The 19466-nt window shown below is 54.4% G+C and overlaps 1 protein-coding gene across 1 annotated transcript in view; it reads left to right on the forward strand.

The window, feature by feature from the left end:
• The window catches only part of glcci1a (glucocorticoid induced 1a), a gene marked incomplete at its 5' end in the record, with an annotated part of 12597 nt that extends 3244 nt beyond the window's left edge, over positions 1 to 9353 (forward strand). The window contains 6 exons of the mRNA XM_080515910.1: positions 4204 to 4292; positions 6224 to 6328; positions 7026 to 7166; positions 7243 to 7453; positions 8250 to 8370; positions 8447 to 9353. Coding sequence (XP_080372036.1) covers positions 4204 to 4292; positions 6224 to 6328; positions 7026 to 7166; positions 7243 to 7453; positions 8250 to 8370; positions 8447 to 8741 — 962 coding nt within the window. The 3' untranslated portion in view covers positions 8742 to 9353. The remainder of the gene's footprint in view (positions 1 to 4203; positions 4293 to 6223; positions 6329 to 7025; positions 7167 to 7242; positions 7454 to 8249; positions 8371 to 8446) is intronic.
• Positions 9354 to 19466: the final 10113 nt, after the last annotated feature.

Below are 19466 nucleotides of genomic sequence, written 5' to 3' on the forward strand. Positions count from 1 at the left end.
GACTGGTTCACATGTGGGTCAGACTGGTTCACATGTGGGTCAGACTGGTTCATATCTGGGTCAGACTGGTTCACATCTGGGTCAGACTGGTTCACATGTGGGTCGGACTGGTTCACATGTGGGTCGGACTGGTTCACATGTGGGTCAGACTGGTTCACATGTGGGTCAGACTGGTTCACATCTGGGTCAGACTGGTTCACATGTGGGTCAGACTGGTTCACATCTGGGTCAGACTGGTTCACATGTGGGTCAGACTGGTTCACATGTGGGTCAGACTGGTTCACATGTGGGTCAGACTGGTTCACATGTGGGTCAGACTGGTTCACATGTGGGTCAGACTGGTTCACATGTGGGTCAGACTGGTTCACATGTGGGTCAGACTGGTTCACATGTGGGTCAGACTGGTTGACCTCCACGGTGAAACCAGCAGTGGACTGATCAGAGGACTGGTCCTGGTCCTGGTCCCCCTCAGTGGACTCTTTACGTTCCTTCCAGGTCGTCTAGCTGAGAAGACGAGCAACAATCCAGATGTTCTCAGGCTGCGTCACTTTGACCAGATGTTCAGGAACTGAGCTTCACTTCAGGGACGTGAACTTCAGTTCCTCTCTGGTTTGATTCAGTCCACCTCACTGTCAGGGCCGGTCCACACCTGGACCTGGTTCACCTGAACCAGATGTTTCTGGTCTGTCGTCCACACCTGGACCTGGTTCACCTCAACCAGATGTTTCTGGTCTGTCGTCCACACCTGGACCTGGTTCACCTGAACCAGATGTTTCTGGCCTGTCGTCCACACCTGGACCTGGTTCACCTCAACCAGATGTTTCTGGTCTGTCGTCCACACCTGGACCTGGTTCACCTCAACCAGATGTTTCTGGTCTGTCGTCCACACCTGGACCTGGTTCACCTCAACCAGATGTTTCTGGTCTGTCGTCTACACCTGGACCTGGTTCACCTGAACCAGATGTTTCTGGTCTGTCGTCCACACCTGGACCTGGTTCACCTCAACCAGATGTTTCTGGTCTGTCGTCCACACCTGGACCTGGTTCACCTCAACCAGATGTTTCTGGTCTGTCGTCTACACCTGGACCTGGTTCACCTCAACCAGATGTTTCTGGTCTGTCGTCCACACCTGGACCTGGTTCACCTCAACCAGATGTTTCTGGTCTGTCGTCTACACCTGGACCTGGTTCACCTCAACCAGATGTTTCTGGTCTGTCGTCCACACCTGGACCTGGTTCACCTCAACCAGATGTTTCTGGTCTGTCGTCTACACCTGGACCTGGTTCACCTCAACCAGATGTTTCTGGTCGGTCGTCTACACCTGGACCTGGTTCACCTCAACCAGATGTTTCTGGTCTGTCGTCTACACCTGGACCTGGTTCACCTGAACCAGATGTTTCTGGTCTGTCGTCTACACCTGGACCTGGTTCACCTCAACCAGATGTTTCTGGTCTGTCGTCTACACCTGGACCTGGTTCACCTGAACCAGATGTTTCTGGTCTGTCGTCTACACCTGGACCTGGTTCACCTCAACCAGATGTTTCTGGTCTGTCGTCTACACCTGGACCTGGTTCACCTGAACCAGATGTTTCTGGTCTGTCGTCTACACCTGGACCTGGTTCACCTCAACCAGATGTTTCTGGTCTGTCGTCCACACCTGGACCTGGTTCACCTCAACCAGATGTTTCTGGTCTGTCGTCTACACCTGGACCTGGTTCACCTGAACCAGATGTTTCTGGTCTGTCGTCTACACCTGGACCTGGTTCACCTCAACCAGATGTTTCTGGTCTGTCGTCTACACCTGGACCTGGTTCACCTGAACCAGATGTTTCTGGTCTGTCGTCTACACCTGGACCTGGTTCACCTCAACCAGATGTTTCTGGTCTGTCGTCTACACCTGGACCTGGTTCACCTCAACCAGATGTTTCTGGTCTGTCGTCCACACCTGGACCTGGTTCACCTCAACCAGATGTTTCTGGTCTGTCGTCTACACCTGGACCTGGTTCACCTCAACCAGATGTTTCTGGTCGGTCGTCTACACCTGGACCTGGTTCACCTCAACCAGATGTTTCTGGTCTGTCGTCTACACCTGGACCTGGTTCACCTGAACCAGATGTTTCTGGTCTGTCGTCTACACCTGGACCTGGTTCACCTCAACCAGATGTTTCTGGTCTGTCGTCTACACCTGGACCTGGTTCACCTGAACCAGATGTTTCTGGTCTGTCGTCTACACCTGGACCTGGTTCACCTCAACCAGATGTTTCTGGTCTGTCGTCCACACCTGGACCTGGTTCACCTCAACCAGATGTTTCTGGTCTGTCGTCTACACCTGGACCTGGTTCACCTCAACCAGATGTTTCTGGTCGGTCGTCTACACCTGGACCTGGTTCACCTCAACCAGATGTTTCTGGTCTGTCGTCTACACCTGGACCTGGTTCACCTGAACCAGATGTTTCTGGTCTGTCGTCTACACCTGGACCTGGTTCACCTCAACCAGATGTTTCTGGTCTGTCGTCTACACCTGGACCTGGTTCACCTCAACCAGATGTTTCTGGTCTGTCGTCTACACCTGGACCTGGTTCACCTGAACCAGGGGACTGGTTTACCTAAACCAGGGACCTGGTTCACCTGAACCAGATGTTTCTGGTCTGTCGTCCACACCTGGACCTGGTTCACCTCAACCAGATGTTTCTGGTCTGTCGTCTACACCTGGACCTGGTTCACCTCAACCAGATGTTTCTGGTCTGTCGTCCACACCTGGACCTGGTTCACCTCAACCAGATGTTTCTGGTCTGTCGTCTACACCTGGACCTGGTTCACCTCAACCAGATGTTTCTGGTCGGTCGTCTACACCTGGACCTGGTTCACCTCAACCAGATGTTTCTGGTCTGTCGTCTACACCTGGACCTGGTTCACCTGAACCAGATGTTTCTGGTCTGTCGTCTACACCTGGACCTGGTTCACCTCAACCAGATGTTTCTGGTCTGTCGTCTACACCTGGACCTGGTTCACCTGAACCAGATGTTTCTGGTCTGTCGTCTACACCTGGACCTGGTTCACCTCAACCAGATGTTTCTGGTCTGTCGTCTACACCTGGACCTGGTTCACCTGAACCAGGGGACTGGTTTACCTAAACCAGGGACCTGGTTCACCTGAACCAGATGTTTCTGGTCTGTCGTCCACACCTGGACCTGGTTCACCTGAACCAGGGACCTGGTTCACCTGAACCAGATGTTTCTGGTCCGTCGTCCACACCAGGAACCTAAAAGGCTAAAAAAAAAAAGAAAAAAAAAAGCTGAAATCACATGATCCAGATCAAACAAGCACCTGAATCTAACTTTGTTTATCATCATTTGATAAAAGTAACTATTGCCAGAATGTTCTAGGACCAGTGGAACGTAGGACTAGTGGAACGTAGGACCAGTGGAACGTGAGGACGAGTGGAACGTAGGACCAGTGGAGCGTAGGACCAGTGGAGCGTAGGACCAGTGGAGCGTGAGGACCAGTGGAGCGTGAGGACCAGTGGAACGTAGGACCAGTGGAACGTAGGACCAGTGGAACGTAGGACCAGTGGAACGTGAGGACCAGTGGAACGTAGGACCAGTGGAGCGTGAGGACCAGTGGAACGTGAGGACCAGTGGAGCGTGAGGACCAGTGGAGCGTGAGGACCAGTGGAACGTGAGGACCAGTGGAGCGTAGGACCAGTGGAACGTAGGACCAGTGGAACGTGAGGACCAGTGGAACGTAGGACCAGTGGAGCGTAGGACCAGTGGAGCGTAGGACCAGTGGAGCGTGAGGACCAGTGGAACGTGAGGACCAGTGGAACGTAGGACCAGTGGAGCGTGAGGACCAGTGGAACGTGAGGACCAGTGGAACGTGAGGACCAGTGGAGCGTGAGGACCAGTGGAGCGTAGGACCAGTGGAGCGTAGGACCAGTGGAGCGTAGGACCAGTGGAACGTGAGGACCAGTGGAGCGTGAGGACCAGTGGAGCGTGAGGACCAGTGGAACGTGAGGACCAGTGGAACGTAGGACCAGTGGAGCGTAGGACCAGTGGAACGTGAGGACCAGTGGAACGTAGGACCAGTGGAGCGTAGGACCAGTGGAACGTAGGACCAGTGGAGCGTAGGACCAGTGGAACGTGAGGACCAGTCTCTCGCTGGTCTTGTTTCCTGCTGACGTGGTTCTGGTCTCTGGTGTTTCAGGCTCGGAGCTCCGGGGCCTCCGTCACCTGGGCCGTGGCCTCGCAACCCCCACCTGCACCACCCGTCCTGCACCTCATACAGCCTCACAGGTGAGACACACACACACACACACACACACACACACACACACACACACACACACACACACACACACACACACACACACACACACACACACACACACACACACACACACACACACACACACACACACACACACACACACACACACACACACACACACACACACACACACACACACACTTTCTGCTCCACGTGAGAAATGTATTCAATAAGTCAATAAGTCAATAAGTCAACTCGTCTGGTAAAAAGGTAAAATGTCCATAAAGCCATGTTGGACATGTATTGTCTTCAGGGGGACTGGAGCTTTGTGGACGTGTGTAGCGCCTCCTAGTGGTGGAGGAGGTTCTGCACTGCGTGAATAAACCATCACTCTTCTATTTCTGGCTTTTGGACTCCTCGTGTCTTTGGAGTTCGTTGCAGGAATCAAATCCCTCAATGACTTCCATTGACGACGTGCAGCTGTCCGTGTGACTGAACAGCGTTCCAGGAGGCTTTTAATGTGAAGGAGCAGCTCAATGGCTGGAGGCCACTCCAGAGCCAGCTGAGGCCATTTTCTACTTGTCAGTGTGGAGACAAACGTCGTTCTGGCGTCAGGAGGAGGAAACAGGCTGTTAGCATAATGACATCACTCATTCATGTTCCTGGGCGTGCCAACAGTTTCCTGCTTCTCAAGATGTCAGGAGGAGAAACTTCCTCTTCTTCTTCTGATGTCACTGACTAACTACCAGGAGGGGAGATAACACTGACTAACTACCAGGAGGGAAGATCACACTGACTAACTACCAGGAGGGGAGATAACACTGACTAACTACCAGGAGGGGAGATAACACTGACTAACTACCAGGAGGGAAGATGTCACTGACTAACTACCAGGAGGGAAGATAACTGACTAACTACCAGGAGGGATGATGTCACTGACTAACTACCAGGAGGGGAGATAACACTGACTAACTACCAGGAGGGAAGATAACACTGACTAACTACCAGGAGGGAAGATGTCACTGACTAACTACCAGGAGGGGAGATAACACTGACTAACTATCAGGAGGGAAGATAACACTGACTAACTATCAGGAGGGAAGATAACTGACTAACTACCAGGAGGGATGATGTCACTGACTAACTACCAGGAGGGGAGATAACACTGACTAACTATCAGGAGGGAAGATAACACTGACTAACTACCAGGAGGGGAGATAACACTGACTAACTATCAGGAGGGAAGATAACTGACTAACTACCAGGAGGGAAGATAACACTGACTAACTACCAGGAGGGAAGATGTCACTGACTAACTACCAGGAGGGGAGATAACACTGACTAACTATCAGGAGGGAAGATAACACTGACTAACTATCAGGAGGGAAGATAACTGACTAACTACCAGGAGGGAAGATGTCACTGACTAACTACCAGGAGGGGAGATAACACTGACTAACTATCAGGAGGGAAGATAACACTGACTAACTACCAGGAGGGGAGATAACACTGACTAACTATCAGGAGGGAAGATAACTGACTAACTACCAGGAGGGAAGATAACACTGACTAACTACCAGGAGGGAAGATGTCACTGACTAACTATCAGGAGGGAAGATAACAAATAGTAACAACAAAGATAACAACAACTTTTTTCAAAATAAAAGACAAGAACACATGAGACGCACATTAAATGCAGTCTACTATCATTGCGGTCTGAAACCCCCAGTGGAGAACCGCTGGTCTAATCAACAACTAGTTACAGCGCTAACTAGTAGTATCAACGGTATATTGGCAGGAGAGTGAACATGTATAGAAGATGTATGTTGGACCTAAAAGGTCTAGTTAGTAGTGGTTAGTAGCATGTAAACAATGTTTACCAGTTAGTTCATGTTAACCAGCGTGATCAAAGGGTTTTACAGACTCAGTGTTGTGACTTTGTGACGTTTTCCAGCAGATTTCCAGCCTCCGTCACCAGATCCAGTGGAGCAGCCAGAGAGGAGAGGAGCTCCTGGCCTCCGTCAGCACACCTCCACCCTCCACCACAGCCCGCCACACACCGGTACCTCCACCCTCCACCACACACCGGTACCTCCACCCTCCACCCTCCACCCTCCACCACAGCCCGCCACACACCGGCACCTCCACCCTCCACCACACACCGGTACCTCCGCCCTCCACCCTCCACCACAGCCAGCCACACACCAGTACCTCCACCTCCTGTTAGTGGAGCTCTGCCTCTTGTTACTGAAGCTCCGCCTCCTGTTAGTGGAGCTCCATCTCCTGTTTCTGAAGCTCCGCCTCCTGTTAGTCGAGCTCCGCCTCCTGTTACTGAAGCTCCGCCTCCTGTTAGTGGAGCTCCATCTCCTGTTAGTGAAGCTATGCCTCCTGTTACTGAAGCTCCGCCTCAAGTTAGTGGAGCTCCGCCTCCTGTCACAGGAGCTCCGCCTCCTGTCACTGGAGCTCCGCCTCCTGTCACTGGAGCTCCGCCTCCTGTTAGCAGCTGAAGCAGGTTTAGTAATAATTTGAGACGACTGACGTCATGAGAGAACGTTGTGTGGAGGAAATTCCTTCCTGAATCGACCGGCGCTTCATATCGGAGCACATTTATTATTAATATTATTATTATTATTCTATATTATTATTATACACAGCCTTTCCTTGTTTTGGTGAAATGTTAGTTTTCTGAATACTATTGTTGAAGCAGCACTGCGGAGGTTAAACGATGTAATGTTTGGGGGGGGGGGGGGGGGCTGCAGCAGGCGTCCATGTCGAAGTCGCTGTCCAACATCACGGTGCCGAAGCCGTCCATCTCCAGGGTGCCCAGCAGCATGGAGGGCATCAACCACGAGCTGGAGAAGGTCTTCATCAAAGACAACGGCGAGAAGGAGGAGCTGAAGGTGGGTGTGTCCTGTAGCCCCCCCCCCCCCAGTGCCCAGCGTGAGCTGCAGCTCTGCTCTGCCTCCCCCCCCACAGTCCCTGGAGGTCCCGGACGGCCGCCGGGCGCCCTTCCCCCCGCAGCAGCGCAGCAGCAGCACCCGCAGCGTGGACCCCCAGACGCCCTCCGCCCCCGGGCGCTCCAGCAGCTGCTCCAGCCTGTCGCCCTGCCCCTCCCCCGCCTGCCCCCCGGGGTCGCAGGGCGGCAGCCCCTACTCCACCGAGGAGCTGCTCTACGAGCGCGACAAAGGTGAAGGAACCGTCAGGTGGTGCTCCACCTGCCAGGAGGTGCTCCGTCTGCCAGGAGCTGCTCCACCTTACAGGTGGTGCTCCACCTGCCAGGAGGTGCTTCACCTTCCAGGAGGTGCTCCACCTGCCAGGAGGTGCTCCGCCTTACAGCAGGTGCTCCGCCTGCCAGGTGGTGCTCCACCTTACAGGAGGTGCTCCACCCTCCTCTAACCTCCACCACCCATCTGCTACATCACTGTTTTATTCTGCTTCTCTTCCACCTTTCCTTCCTCATGTCGTTCTCTCACATCTTTGTTCTCTCGGATCTTTGTTCTATTTGATCTTTGTTCTCTCAGGTCTTTGTTCTCTCAGATCTTTGTTCTCTTTGATCTTTGTTCTCTCAGGTAAAAATCGCCTCAGCAGACAGAAATGAGTTATAGTTTAATCATTTTATTGAACAAACAGTAGAACAGAAAAGGTCAAACTTTGTTTCCATGACAACAGCTTCAACCAGCCAATATTCCTCTGGTCTGTTGATTCTGGTTTTGATTGATGAGACATTTGGGGGGGACATTCATCAGTCCATCAGCGAGACGAGCAGCTGCTGGACGTTCAGTTAAGATAAAGCTGAAATAAACAAACTGAAACGACTTTAAAATGAGCAAGTAGAAGAGAATGAATCCTCATGAACATGTGGAACCATAAATCCTCTGCAGACATTAGTCCTGTCTGGTGGGGGGTGCTCACAGCGCCCTCTGTTGGTGGAACTACGTCACCCCCCCCCCCTCCTCACTGGTTAGATGTGTTTGTGTCCTCAGACAGCGGCAGCAGCTCTCCACTGCCCAAGTTCGCCTCCTCGCCCAAACCCAACAACAGCTACATGTTCAAGCGGGAGCCCCCGGAGGGCTGCGAGAAGATCAAGGCCTTCGAGGAGATGAGGTACGTCCAGACCCCCCCGACCCCCCCGGTCCCCTGGAGGTCCTGACCTCAGTCCCCGTGTGTCTGTCGTCCTCAGCTCCAGGCAGTCGTCCTCGGCGTCCGTCCCCCTCTTCTCGTGTCCAGACAAGAACAAGGTGAACTTCATCCCCACCGGCTCGGCGTTCTGCCCCGTCAGGCTGCCCGGCGCCCTGCAGCTCGCCCCCCCCTCGGAGCCCCCGGAGGGCGAGGAGGAGGAGCCGCAGGGGGCCGCGTCGCTCTACGCCGCCCCCTCTCAGGTCTCCACGAGCACCAGCACAGAAGACCCCCCAGAGGAGGCCGGCCCCCCCTCAGAGACTGCAGAGCCCCAGACAGAGAGCCCGGCCATCAGCTAAGACCCCAGAGCAGAGCCGGCCTCCGGCTCCGGGACCACTGACTGTTCCCCCCCCCCCCCCCCCACACCCCCCCCCCCCTCTGCTCTGCCAGCAGGAGGGGACGGGGGGGCTCCCCTTCTCTGTGCTGACCCCCCCACCACCATCACCTTCTATCTGCATGACGTAGCAGCAATGTCCCTCAAATCCACCAACTGGGCTTTTCTACCAGAAAGAACCAGGTTCTAGTTCAGGTTCCAGTTCAGGTTCTAGTTCAGGTTCTAGTTCAGTTCTTAATGAGCAGCTCTGAAGAAGCAGTTGTGTTTCTATCATCAGGAGAACCTCGTCACTGGTTCCACCAACGTAGAACCACCAGGAACCAGGAGACGGACTGTACCAGTGGTCTGGTCCAGGAACCGGGAGACGGACTGTAACAGTGGTCTGGTCCAGGAACCAGGAGACGGACTGTACCAGTGGTCTGGTCCAGGAACCAGGAGACGGACTGTACCAGTGGTCTGGTCCAGGAACCTGGAGACGGACTGTACCAGTGGTCTGGTCCAGCTAAATCTGGTCTAGAAGGAGAACCTGGTTCTTCCTGGTGGAAAAGCCCCCCAACAGTCACCTCCTCCGGTTCTGTTTGGGGGGGTGGAGTTGAGGACTTGAGACGGGGGGGGGGGGGGGGGGGAGGAGGGGAGGGGGGGAGGAGGGGGGGGGCGACTGGTAGTTTATCTGATTAAATTATGTTCAGTTTTCACCTTTACAGTAAGAATAAGCTCTTAAATGTGTGTGTGTGTGTGTGTGTGTGTGTGTGTGTGTGTGTGTGTGTGTGTGTGTAGCTCTATGAAAAGAAAGGATGATGCTAGTTTGTAGAAGCCCAACCTGCCCCCCCCCCCCCCCCCCCCCCCCAGGTATCTCACCTTCAGTCTGCACTCAGGTAAATGTGGAAGTTCTGCAGAAAGCGTCACTCATCTCTGCTCCACCATGCAGGGGGGGTCGGACCACTGTGAGGGGGGGGGGGGGGGGGGGGCTGTGTGTGTGTGTGTGTGTGTGGGGGGGGGGGCTGATGTTTGCAGTGCTGTGAAGGTACGATTAGTCCCCGGATGCAGACGCCCCCCCCCCCCCCCCCCCCCCCCGATCCTCTATCAACTATCAGACGTAGTTTGAAATAATCACCTCCGTCAGTCTTTTGCACTAAAAGCATGAATTAATTTTCTTTCTGCTTCCTGTCGTGAAGAAAATCAGGTTTTTAGCTCTTTTCAACGTTCTGTCCTTTTATTTTGTTAGAGACAGGAAGTCATCATAGGTGTGACGCCTTCACGGCTCTGCATGACGCTCACCGGATCATTGTGTTGCTCTGCATCGCCGCCTTTCAAAATAAGATCCTGCTAAAAAGGCTTAAATAAAAACGGCTCAAACCGACGGGAAAGGTGGGAGAGGAAGATGAAGTCTGTTTGAACAAGTTAAGATTTATACATTCAAAACTGATTAGAAATATTTAAAAAGCTTAAAAACCTGAAATGGCTTGGGGGGGGGGGGGGGGGGGGGGGGGGGGGGGGGGGGTATTGGGGGGGGTCAAACTATAAAAAAGGAAAGAAGCCAAAAGACTTTCAGAAAAACGTCAAATTGCTCAAATGTCAAATGGAAAAATGGTCAAAAAGACACAAATCTAGAAGAAACGTCCCGTTGAAACGGAAATGTGGGAAAACTTTTATTTTGAAAGAGCTTTAAAGCGTGGGCAGCAGTGATTGGACGAGCGTCTCCGCTCTGTGTCCCGTCTCCTCGACATTCCCCCGTCCAACGCAGCACTCCGGAACCTTCTGCCGGCTGAGCTGTGCTGCTTCCTCCTCTCTCCTCCCTCGTCCCTCGTCTCTCATCCTTCATCCCTCGTTCCTCGTCTCTCGTCCCTCGTCTCTTGTCTCTCGTTCCTCCTCCCTCGTCTCTTGTCTCTCGTTCCTCCTCCCTCGTCTCTTGTCTCTCGTTCCTCCTCCCTCCATCCCTCGTCCCTCGTCCCTCGTCTCTTGTCTCTTGTCCCTCGTCCCTCGTTCCTCGTCCCTCGTCCCTCGTCCCTCATCCCTCATCCCTCATCCTTCATCCCTCGTTCCTCCTCCCTCGTCCCTCATCCCTCGTCTCTCGTTCCTCATCCCTCATCCTTCATCCCTCGTTCCTCCTCCCCTCGTCCCTCATCCCTCGTCTCTCGTCCCTCCTCCCTCCTCCCTCCTCCCTCCTCCCTCGTCCCTCCTCCCTCGTCCCTCCTCCCTCCTCCCTCGTCCCTCGTCCCTCCTCCCTCGTCCCTCGTCCCTCATCCCTCATCCTTCGTTCCTCGCCCCTCGTCCCTCGTCCTTCGTCCCTCGTCCCTGGTCCCTCGTCCCTCGTCCCTCGTCCGCTCCAGTGGAATCGGCTCCACCTTCATAGTTTGTAATACGATATGTGACTTAAGAAGAGACGCCATGTTGTGGTTTGGAGACATTTCAGCACCTTACGAGAGCTGCAGCTTCCCCGGTGTCCCCCAGCTCATGTCCTCGCCGTGGTCCACTAGATCATGTCCTCGCCGTTGGTCCACTAGATCATGTCCTCGCTGTGGTCCACTAGATTCCCCGGCGTCCCCCAGCTCATGTCCTCGCCGTGGTCCACTAGATCATGTCCTCGCCGTTGGTCCACTAGATCATGTCCTCGCCGTGGTCCACTAGATCATGTCCTCGCCGTTGGTCCACTAGATCATGTCCTCGCCGTTGGTCCACTAGATCATGTCCTCGCCGTGGTCCACTAGATTCCCCGGCGTCCCCCAGCTCATGTCCTCGCCGTTGGTCCACTAGATTCCCCGGTGTCCCCCAGCTCATGTCCTCGCCGTGGTCCACTAGATTCCCCGGTGTCCCCCAGCTCATGTCCTCTCCGTTGGTCCACTAGATCATGTCCTCTCCGTTGGTCCACTAGATCATGTCCTCTCCGTTGGTCCACTAGATCATGTCCTCTCCGTTGGTCCACTAGATCATGTCCTCTCCGTGGTCCACTAGATCATGTCCTCTCCCGTTGGTCCACTAGATCATGTCCTCTCCGTTGGTCCACTAGATCATGTCCTCTCCGTTGGTCCACTAGATTCCCCCGGTGTCCCCCAGCTCATGTCCTCTCCGTTGGTCCACTAGATCATGTCCTCTCCGTTGGTCCACTAGATTCCCGGTGTCCCCCAGCTCATGTCCTCTCCGTTGGTCCCCCAGCTGATGTCCTCTCCGTTGGTCCACTAGATGTGCAATAACAGGAAAATCATTAAAAACACAAAAAAAACTAACATAACCGTGTCGTCCTCCTGGATGTTGCCCGTTCTTTGACACATTCCTTTGGTTTTGAGTGTGGGGGGGTTGTAGGGTTGGGTGAAGGGGGGGGGTGTAGGGTTGGGTGGGGGGGGGGGGGGTGTAGGGGTTGGGTGAGGGGGGGGGGGGGGGTGTAGGGTTGGGTGGGGGGAGGGGGACCAAAGCCATGAAGCGAATCCAAAACCTCACTGAGTGTGAGCAGAGCACACGACTGGCTCTGGCTCACCCCCCCTCACCCCCCCCCTCCTCACCCCCCTCACCCCCCCTCACCCCCCCTCCCCCAATGTATCCCGTTACCACAGTGTCAAAGTTCATGCACAATGGCAATAAAAACTTGTTTTGTCCACCCGTGTGTGTGTGTGTGTGTGTGTGTGTGTGTGTGTGTGTGTGTGTGTGTGTGTGTGTGTGTGTGTGTGTGTGTGTGTGTGTGTGTGTGTGTGTGTGTGTGTGTGTGTGTGTGTGTGTGTGTGAGACCACCTGCAGGAGAACGACTGGAACTCGTCATGAGTTTTTCCACTTTTATCCTTCAAATAAAATCCTCACCAGTAAACTGCACTAGTGATTCTAGTCACCCACTGGTAACCTCCTGGACCCTACCAGTAGGACTACTAGTGATTCTAGTCACCCACTGGTAACCTCCTGGACCCTACCAGTAGGACTACTAGTGATTCTAGTCACCCACTGGTAACCTCCTGGACCCTACCAGTAGGACTACTAGTGATTCTAGTCACCCACTGGTAACCTCCTGGACCCTACCAGTAAACTGCACTAGTGATTCTAGTCACCCACTGGTAACCTCCTGGACCCTACCAGTAGGACTACTAGTGATTCTAGTCACCCACTGGTAACCTCCTGGACCCTACCAGTAGGACTACTAGTGATTCTAGTCACCCACTGGTAACCTCCTGGACCCTACCAGTAGGACTACTAGTGATTCTAGTCACCCACTGGTAACCTCCTGGACCCTACCAGTAGGACTACTAGTGATTCTAGTCACCCACTGGTAACCTCCTGGACCCTACCAGTAGGACTACTAGTGATTCTAGTCACCCACTGGTAACCTCCTGGACCCTACCAGTAGGACTACTAGTGATTCTAGTCACCCACTGGTAACCTCCTGGACCCTACCAGTAGGACTACTAGTGATTCTAGTCACCCACTGGTAACCTCCTGGACCCTACCAGTAGGACTACTAGTGATTCTAGTCACCCACTGGTAACCTCCTGGACCCTACCAGTAAACTGCACTAGTGATTCTAGTCACCCACTGGTAACCTCCTGGACCCTACCAGTAGGACTACTAGTGATTCTAGTCACCCACTGGTAACCTCCTGGACCCTACCAGTAGGACTACTAGTGATTCTAGTCACCCACTGGTAACCTCCTGGACCCTACCCGTAGGACTACTAGTGATTCTAGTCACCCACTGGTAACCTCCTGGACCCTACCAGTAGGACTACTAGTGATTCTAGTCACCCACTGGTAACCTCCTGGACCCTACCCGTAGGACTACTAGTGATGTCTGAGCTCACCAGTAGTACCAGTGAGTCACTAGTTCACCTTAAGTTAGTCTAATAAATGTTCAAACGGCTTTAAATGGACCCAGAGGACGGTGAGGCTCTGCTGCCCCCTGCTGGACACGGTGAGGCTCTGCTGGACACGGTGAGGCTCTACTGGACACGGTGAGGCTCTACTGGACACGGTGAGGCTCTGCGGCCCCCTGCTGGACACGGTGAGGCTCTGCTGGACACAGTGAGGCTCTGCGGCCCCCTGCTGGACACGGTGAGGCTCTACTGGACACGGTGAGGCTCTGCGGCCCCCTGCTGGACACGGTGAGGCTCTACTGGACACGGTGAGGCTCTGCGGCCCCCTGCTGGACACGGTGAGGCTCTACTGGACACGGTGAGGCTCTGCGGCCCCCTGCTGGACACGGTGAGGCTCTACTGGACACGGTGAGGCTCTACTGGACATGGTGAGGCTCTGCTGGACACGGTGAGGCTCTACTGGACACGGTGAGGCTCTGCTGGACACGGTGAGGCTCTACTGGACACGGTGAGGCTCTGCGGCCCCCTGCTGGACACGGTGAGGCTCTGCGGCCCCCTGCTGGACACGGTGAGGCTCTGCTGGACACGGTGAGGCTCTGCTGGACACGGTGAGGCTCTACTGGACACGGTGAGGCTCTACTGGACACGGTGAGGCTCTGCTGGACACGGTGAGGCTCTGCTGGACACGGTGAGGCTCTGCTGGACACGGTGAGGCTCTGCGGCCCCCTGCTGGACACGGTGAGGCTCTGCGGCCCCCTGCTGGACACGGTGAGGCTCTGCGGCCCCCTGCTGGACACGGTGAGGATCAACATCGATCAGCCTCGTTAAACACGTTATTCTGTTATAGTTCCATGGTTTGAGGTTTGAAAACATTCTGGAGGAAATCAAGACGACATTTAGTACAAACCCACCATTTCTAATATTCGTGGAAAACATGGTAAAATATCAGGCCGAGTCTTGTACTTTCAGGTTTTCATGTTTTCATTTTCACCCTCAGTGGATTTATGCTTCACTGCAGTGTTCATGTGTTCATCTCATTTCCACTAAAACACATTATTACCTTGCTGAGAACTCGGATGTTGTTTCTCTTATTAATAATCATTTTTATTGCATATATGTTTTCCCTTCGTGTTTTTGTGGATTGAAATGTTTGGGGATTTTTATCCTATTTGAATATTATTTATATTAAAACTGGCAAATCACTTCTGCCAGACTGCTGAGTAAGCACTTTAATATTCTCACTGGACGGTAGGTTTTTAGAAATAATTATTTCATCTTGTTTTACCATCTTGTTTTTATATGTTTGTGAGCTTCTGTGGGTTTTTAGTGTGGAAACGGCTGCAACTGAGTCTAAAGCAGGAATATTTACAGGAACCATCAATATGCACTGTCCCATCCGAATAAAGGAATGAATGAATGAATGAAGTGGACATTGTGCTCCATAAATCCGGGAGGAGCAGCTGTGTTGTCCTGTTATTCCATCTTTCTCCTGCTCCCATAGAAATACTTCAGTTTGAACAGAGTGGATGAGGTGACGGTGTTGCAGTGCCGAGCGGCTCCAGCAGGGGGCAGCAGACGCCCACCACAGTGTGTGCAGTGGCGAGCGGCTCCAGCAGGGGGCAGCAGACGCCCACCACACCCCTGAAGGTGCTGCTGCTGAAGGGATCCGGTTTCTCTGTGCAAACAGAAGAAGGTGTGTGAAACGTGTGTGTTGGACGAAGCAGGTGACGGTTCCAGAAGACGGTGCAGGTGAGAGCAGGACGGCCTGGCGGCTTCTGTTTCCGCCGCTAATCGGCTTTGTCACAAACTAACGCTAATCTGCAGCTGCGCTGGTCCCGGGCCCCAGAACAAAGGTACGACTCGTTTTAAAATCAAATTCTGATGCAGAAAGCTTCTTGTAATCCTCTGTTTGCTTCCTAGCGAGGCTGCGGCTCCTCCGCTGAGGCGCCGCGCTGCACACCATGCTAATCCGCTTCATCACAGCGGAGGTGCGGCGCTGGCGTGGCGCCGGCGCGGCAAGGCCGGCGCGGCGGACGACGGCCGGCTTTGGCCTCAAACTCCACTTCTGACTGCCGTCAGTCAGCTGGTGGTTAGCAGCTAGTTAGTGAGAGTCAACCTCAATCAGCACCGCCTCTTCTCCAACCAAACACCTTCAGGTCATCCAACCAAACACCATCAGGTCATCCAACCAAACACCTTCAGCTCATCCAACCAAACACCTTCAGCTCATCCAACCAAACACCTTCAGGTCATCCAACCAAACACCATCAGCTCATCCAACCAAACACTGGAGGAGCGTCCTCGTCTCTCCTCCACCAGGTGATGTTCTGATCCAATATCAAGTCAAACCAGAGTGATGAAGATGACGGTACGATGACGATGACAGTACGATGAAGATGACGATGACGGTACGATGACGATGACGGTACGATGAAGATGACGATGACGGTACGATGAAGATGAAGATGACGGTACGATGACGATGACGGTACGATGAAGATGACGATGACGGTACGATGACGATGACGGTACGATGAAGATGACGATGACGGTACGATGAAGATGAAGATGACGGTACGATGAAGATGACGGTACGATGAAGATGACGGTACGATGACGGTACGATGAAGATGACGGTACGATGAAGATGACGGTACGATGACGGTACGATGAAGATGACGGTACGATGAAGATAGTATGAATAAAGTGAGGCAGTGAGGCTCGAGGCGGCAGACGGAGGCATAAGCAGTGAGTCTCCTCTCCTCCTCTCATCCTCTCATCTCCTCTCCTCTCCTCCTCTCATCCTCTCATCCTCTCCTCTCCTCTCCTCTCCTCCTCTCCTCCTCTCATCCTCTCATCCTCTCCTCTCCTCCTCTCCTCCTCTCCTCCTCTCATCCTCTCATCCTCTCCTCTCCTCCTCTCCTCCTCTCCTCCTCTCCTCCTCTCAACCTCTCCTCTCATCCTCTCATCCTCTCCTCCTCCTCCTCCTCCTCCTCTCCTCCTCTCATCCTCTCCTCTCCTCTCCTCTCCTCCTCTCATCCTCTCATCCTCTCCTCTCCTCTCCTCTCCTCCTCTCCTCCTCTCATCCTCTCATCCTCTCCTCTCCTCCTCTCCTCCTCTCCTCCTCTCATCCTCTCACCACTCATCCTCTCATCCTCTCCTCCTCTCCTCCTCTCATCCTCTCCTCTCATCCTCTCATCCTCTCCTCCTCTCCTCCTCTCATCCTCTCCTCTCCTCTCCTCTCCTCCTCTCCTCCTCTCCTCCTCTCATCCTCTCCTCTCCTCCTCTCCTCCTCTCCTCCTCTCCTCCTCTCACCTCTCCTCTCCTCCTCTCCTCCTCTCCTCCTCTCATCCTCTCATCCTCTCCTCCTCCTCTCCTCGTCCTCTCCTCCTCTCATCCTCTCCTCCTCCTCCTCTCCTCGTCCTCTCCTCCTCTCATCCTCTCCTCCTCTCCTCCTCTCATCCTCTCCTCCTCTCATCTTCCTCTCCTCCTCCTCCTCTCATCCTCTCCTCCTCCTCCTCTCCTCGTCCTCTCCTCCTCTCCTCTCCACCCCTCCTCTCCTCGTCCTCTCCTCCTCTCATCCTCTCCTCCTCCTCCTCTCCTCGTCCTCTCCTCCTCTCATCCTCTCCTCCTCTCCTCCTCTCATCCTCTCCTCCTCTCATCTTCCTCTCCTCCTCCTCCTCTCATCCTCTCCTCCTCCTCCTCTCCTCGTCCTCTCCTCCTCTCCTCTCCTCCTCCTCCTCTCCTCGTCCTCTCCTCCTCTCCTCTCCTCCTCTCCTCCTCTCCTCCTCCTCCTCCTCTCCTCCTCTCCTCTTCTCCTCTTCTCCTCCTCTCCTCGTCCTCTCCTGTCCTCCTCTCCTCCTCTCCTCCTCTCCTCCTCTCCTCTCCTCCTCCTCCTCCTCCTCTCCTCCTCTCCTCTCCTCCTCTCCTCCTCCTCTCCTCGTCCTCTCCTCTTCTCCTCCTCCTCCTCTCCTCCTCTCCTCTCCTCATCCTCTCCTCCTCTCATCCTCTCCTCCTCTCATCCTCTCCCTCCTCCTCTCCTCGTCCTCTCCTCCTCTCATCCTCTCCTCCTCCTCTCCTCTCATCCTCTCCTCCTCTCCTCTCATCCTCTCCTCCTCTCCTCTCATCCTCTCCTCCTCTCCTCTCATCCTCTCCTCCTCCTCCTCTCCTCGTCCTCTCCTCCTCTCCTCTCATCCTCTCCTCCTCCTCCTCTCCTCGTCCTCTCCTCCTCTCATCCTCTCCTCCTCCTCCTCTCCTCCTCTCCTCTTCTCCTCTCCTCTCCTCTCATCCTCTCCTCCTCTCATCCTCTCCTCCTCCTCTTCTCCTCCTCTCCTCGTCCTCTCCTCTTCTCCTCCTCTCCTCCTCCTCCTCTCCTCCTCTCCTCTTCTCCTCCTCTCCTCTCCTCCTCTCCTCTTCTCCTCCTCTCCTCTCCTCCTCTCTCTTCTCCTCCTCTCCTCTCCTCCTCTTCTCCTCCTCTCCTCGTCCTCTCCTCTTCTCCTCCTCCTCCTCTCCTCCTCTCCTCCTCTCCTCTTCTCCTCTTCTCCTCCTCTCCTCGTCCTCTCCTCTTCTCCTCCTCCTCCTCTCCTCCTCCTCTCCTCTCCTCCTCTTCTCCTCCTCTCCTCTCCTCCTATTCTCCTCCTCTCCTCGTCCTCTCCTCTTCTCCTCCTCCTCCTCTCCTCTTCTCCTCCTCTCCTCCTCTCCTCTCCTCCTCTCATCCTCTCCTCGTCCTCTCCTCCTCTCATCCTCTCCTCCTCTCCTCCTCCTCCTCTCCTCGTCTTCTCCTCCTCTCCTCCTCTCCTCTTCTCCTCTCCTCTCCTCTCATCCTCTCCTCCTCTCATCCTCTCCTCCCCCTCCTCTCCTCCTCTTCTCCTCCTCTCCTCGTCCTCTCCTCTTCTCCTCCTCTCGTCTTCTCCTCCTCTCCTCCTCTCCTCCTCTCCTCCTCCTCTCCTCTCCTCCTCTCCTCCTCTTCTCCTCCTCTCCTCTTCTCCTCCTCCTCTCCTCTTCTCCTCCTCTCCTCCTCTCCTCTTCTCCTCCTCTCCTCTTCTCCTCTTCTCCTCTTCTCCTCCTCTCCTCCTCTCCTCCTCTCCTCTTCTCCTCCTCCTCTCGTCTTCTCCTCCTCTCCTCCTCTCCTCTCCTCTCCTCCTCCTCCTCCTCCTCTCCTCCTCTCCTCCTCCTCCTCTCCTCTCCTCCTCTTCTCCTCCTCTCCTCCTCTCATATTCTAATGACTTCCTTGCCGCGGCGGCTCTGAGACTCCGTGGTGTCGTAGCTGTCAAGCGTCCAGCACAGAGCTGAAGAGGCCTTTGTGAGGGTGGAGGAGCTTCAGACAGGACGTCCCCTCGGAGACGGAGACGGACTGTCAGCCTCTTTGTGTGTCCGTCTCGTCTCGCGGGTCCTTTGTGCTGCTGGACGGACGGTCCGCCTCGGGGACCCGCCGTCCTCCTGCTGCTGAGCCTCAGCCTGCGACTTCCTGGGAGGGATTGCATTGTCCTGCCCTCCGTCACCCCCTCCTCCACCTCCTCCACCCCCCCCACGCTGAACGCTACACCGATCAAGGAAAATAATCAAGTGGCCTTTTGTTTCCTCGGCTGTTTGAACAGAAGAAAACAAACGTATGGTAATGAAGCCTTATCGTGTTCAGTTCAGACGCCTGGAGAGCCTCTGGGTGGAGGAGCTGCTCCACCTGCTGACTCTCCGTCACCTGACACCAGCGCTGACCTGACACCAGCTCCATCACCTGCAACCAGCTCCATCACCTACAACCAGCTCCATCAGCTGCAACCAGCTCCATCACCTGGAACCAGCTCCATCACCTGGAACCAGCTCCATCACCTGGAACCAGCTTTAACCTGGAACCTGGAACCAGCTCCATCACCTGGAACCAACTTTAACCTGGAACCAGCT

The sequence above is a fragment of the Blennius ocellaris genome (genome assembly GCF_963422515.1).
Source record: "Blennius ocellaris genome assembly, chromosome: 20".
In the NCBI taxonomy this organism is placed as follows: Eukaryota; Metazoa; Chordata; class Actinopteri; order Blenniiformes; family Blenniidae; genus Blennius; species Blennius ocellaris.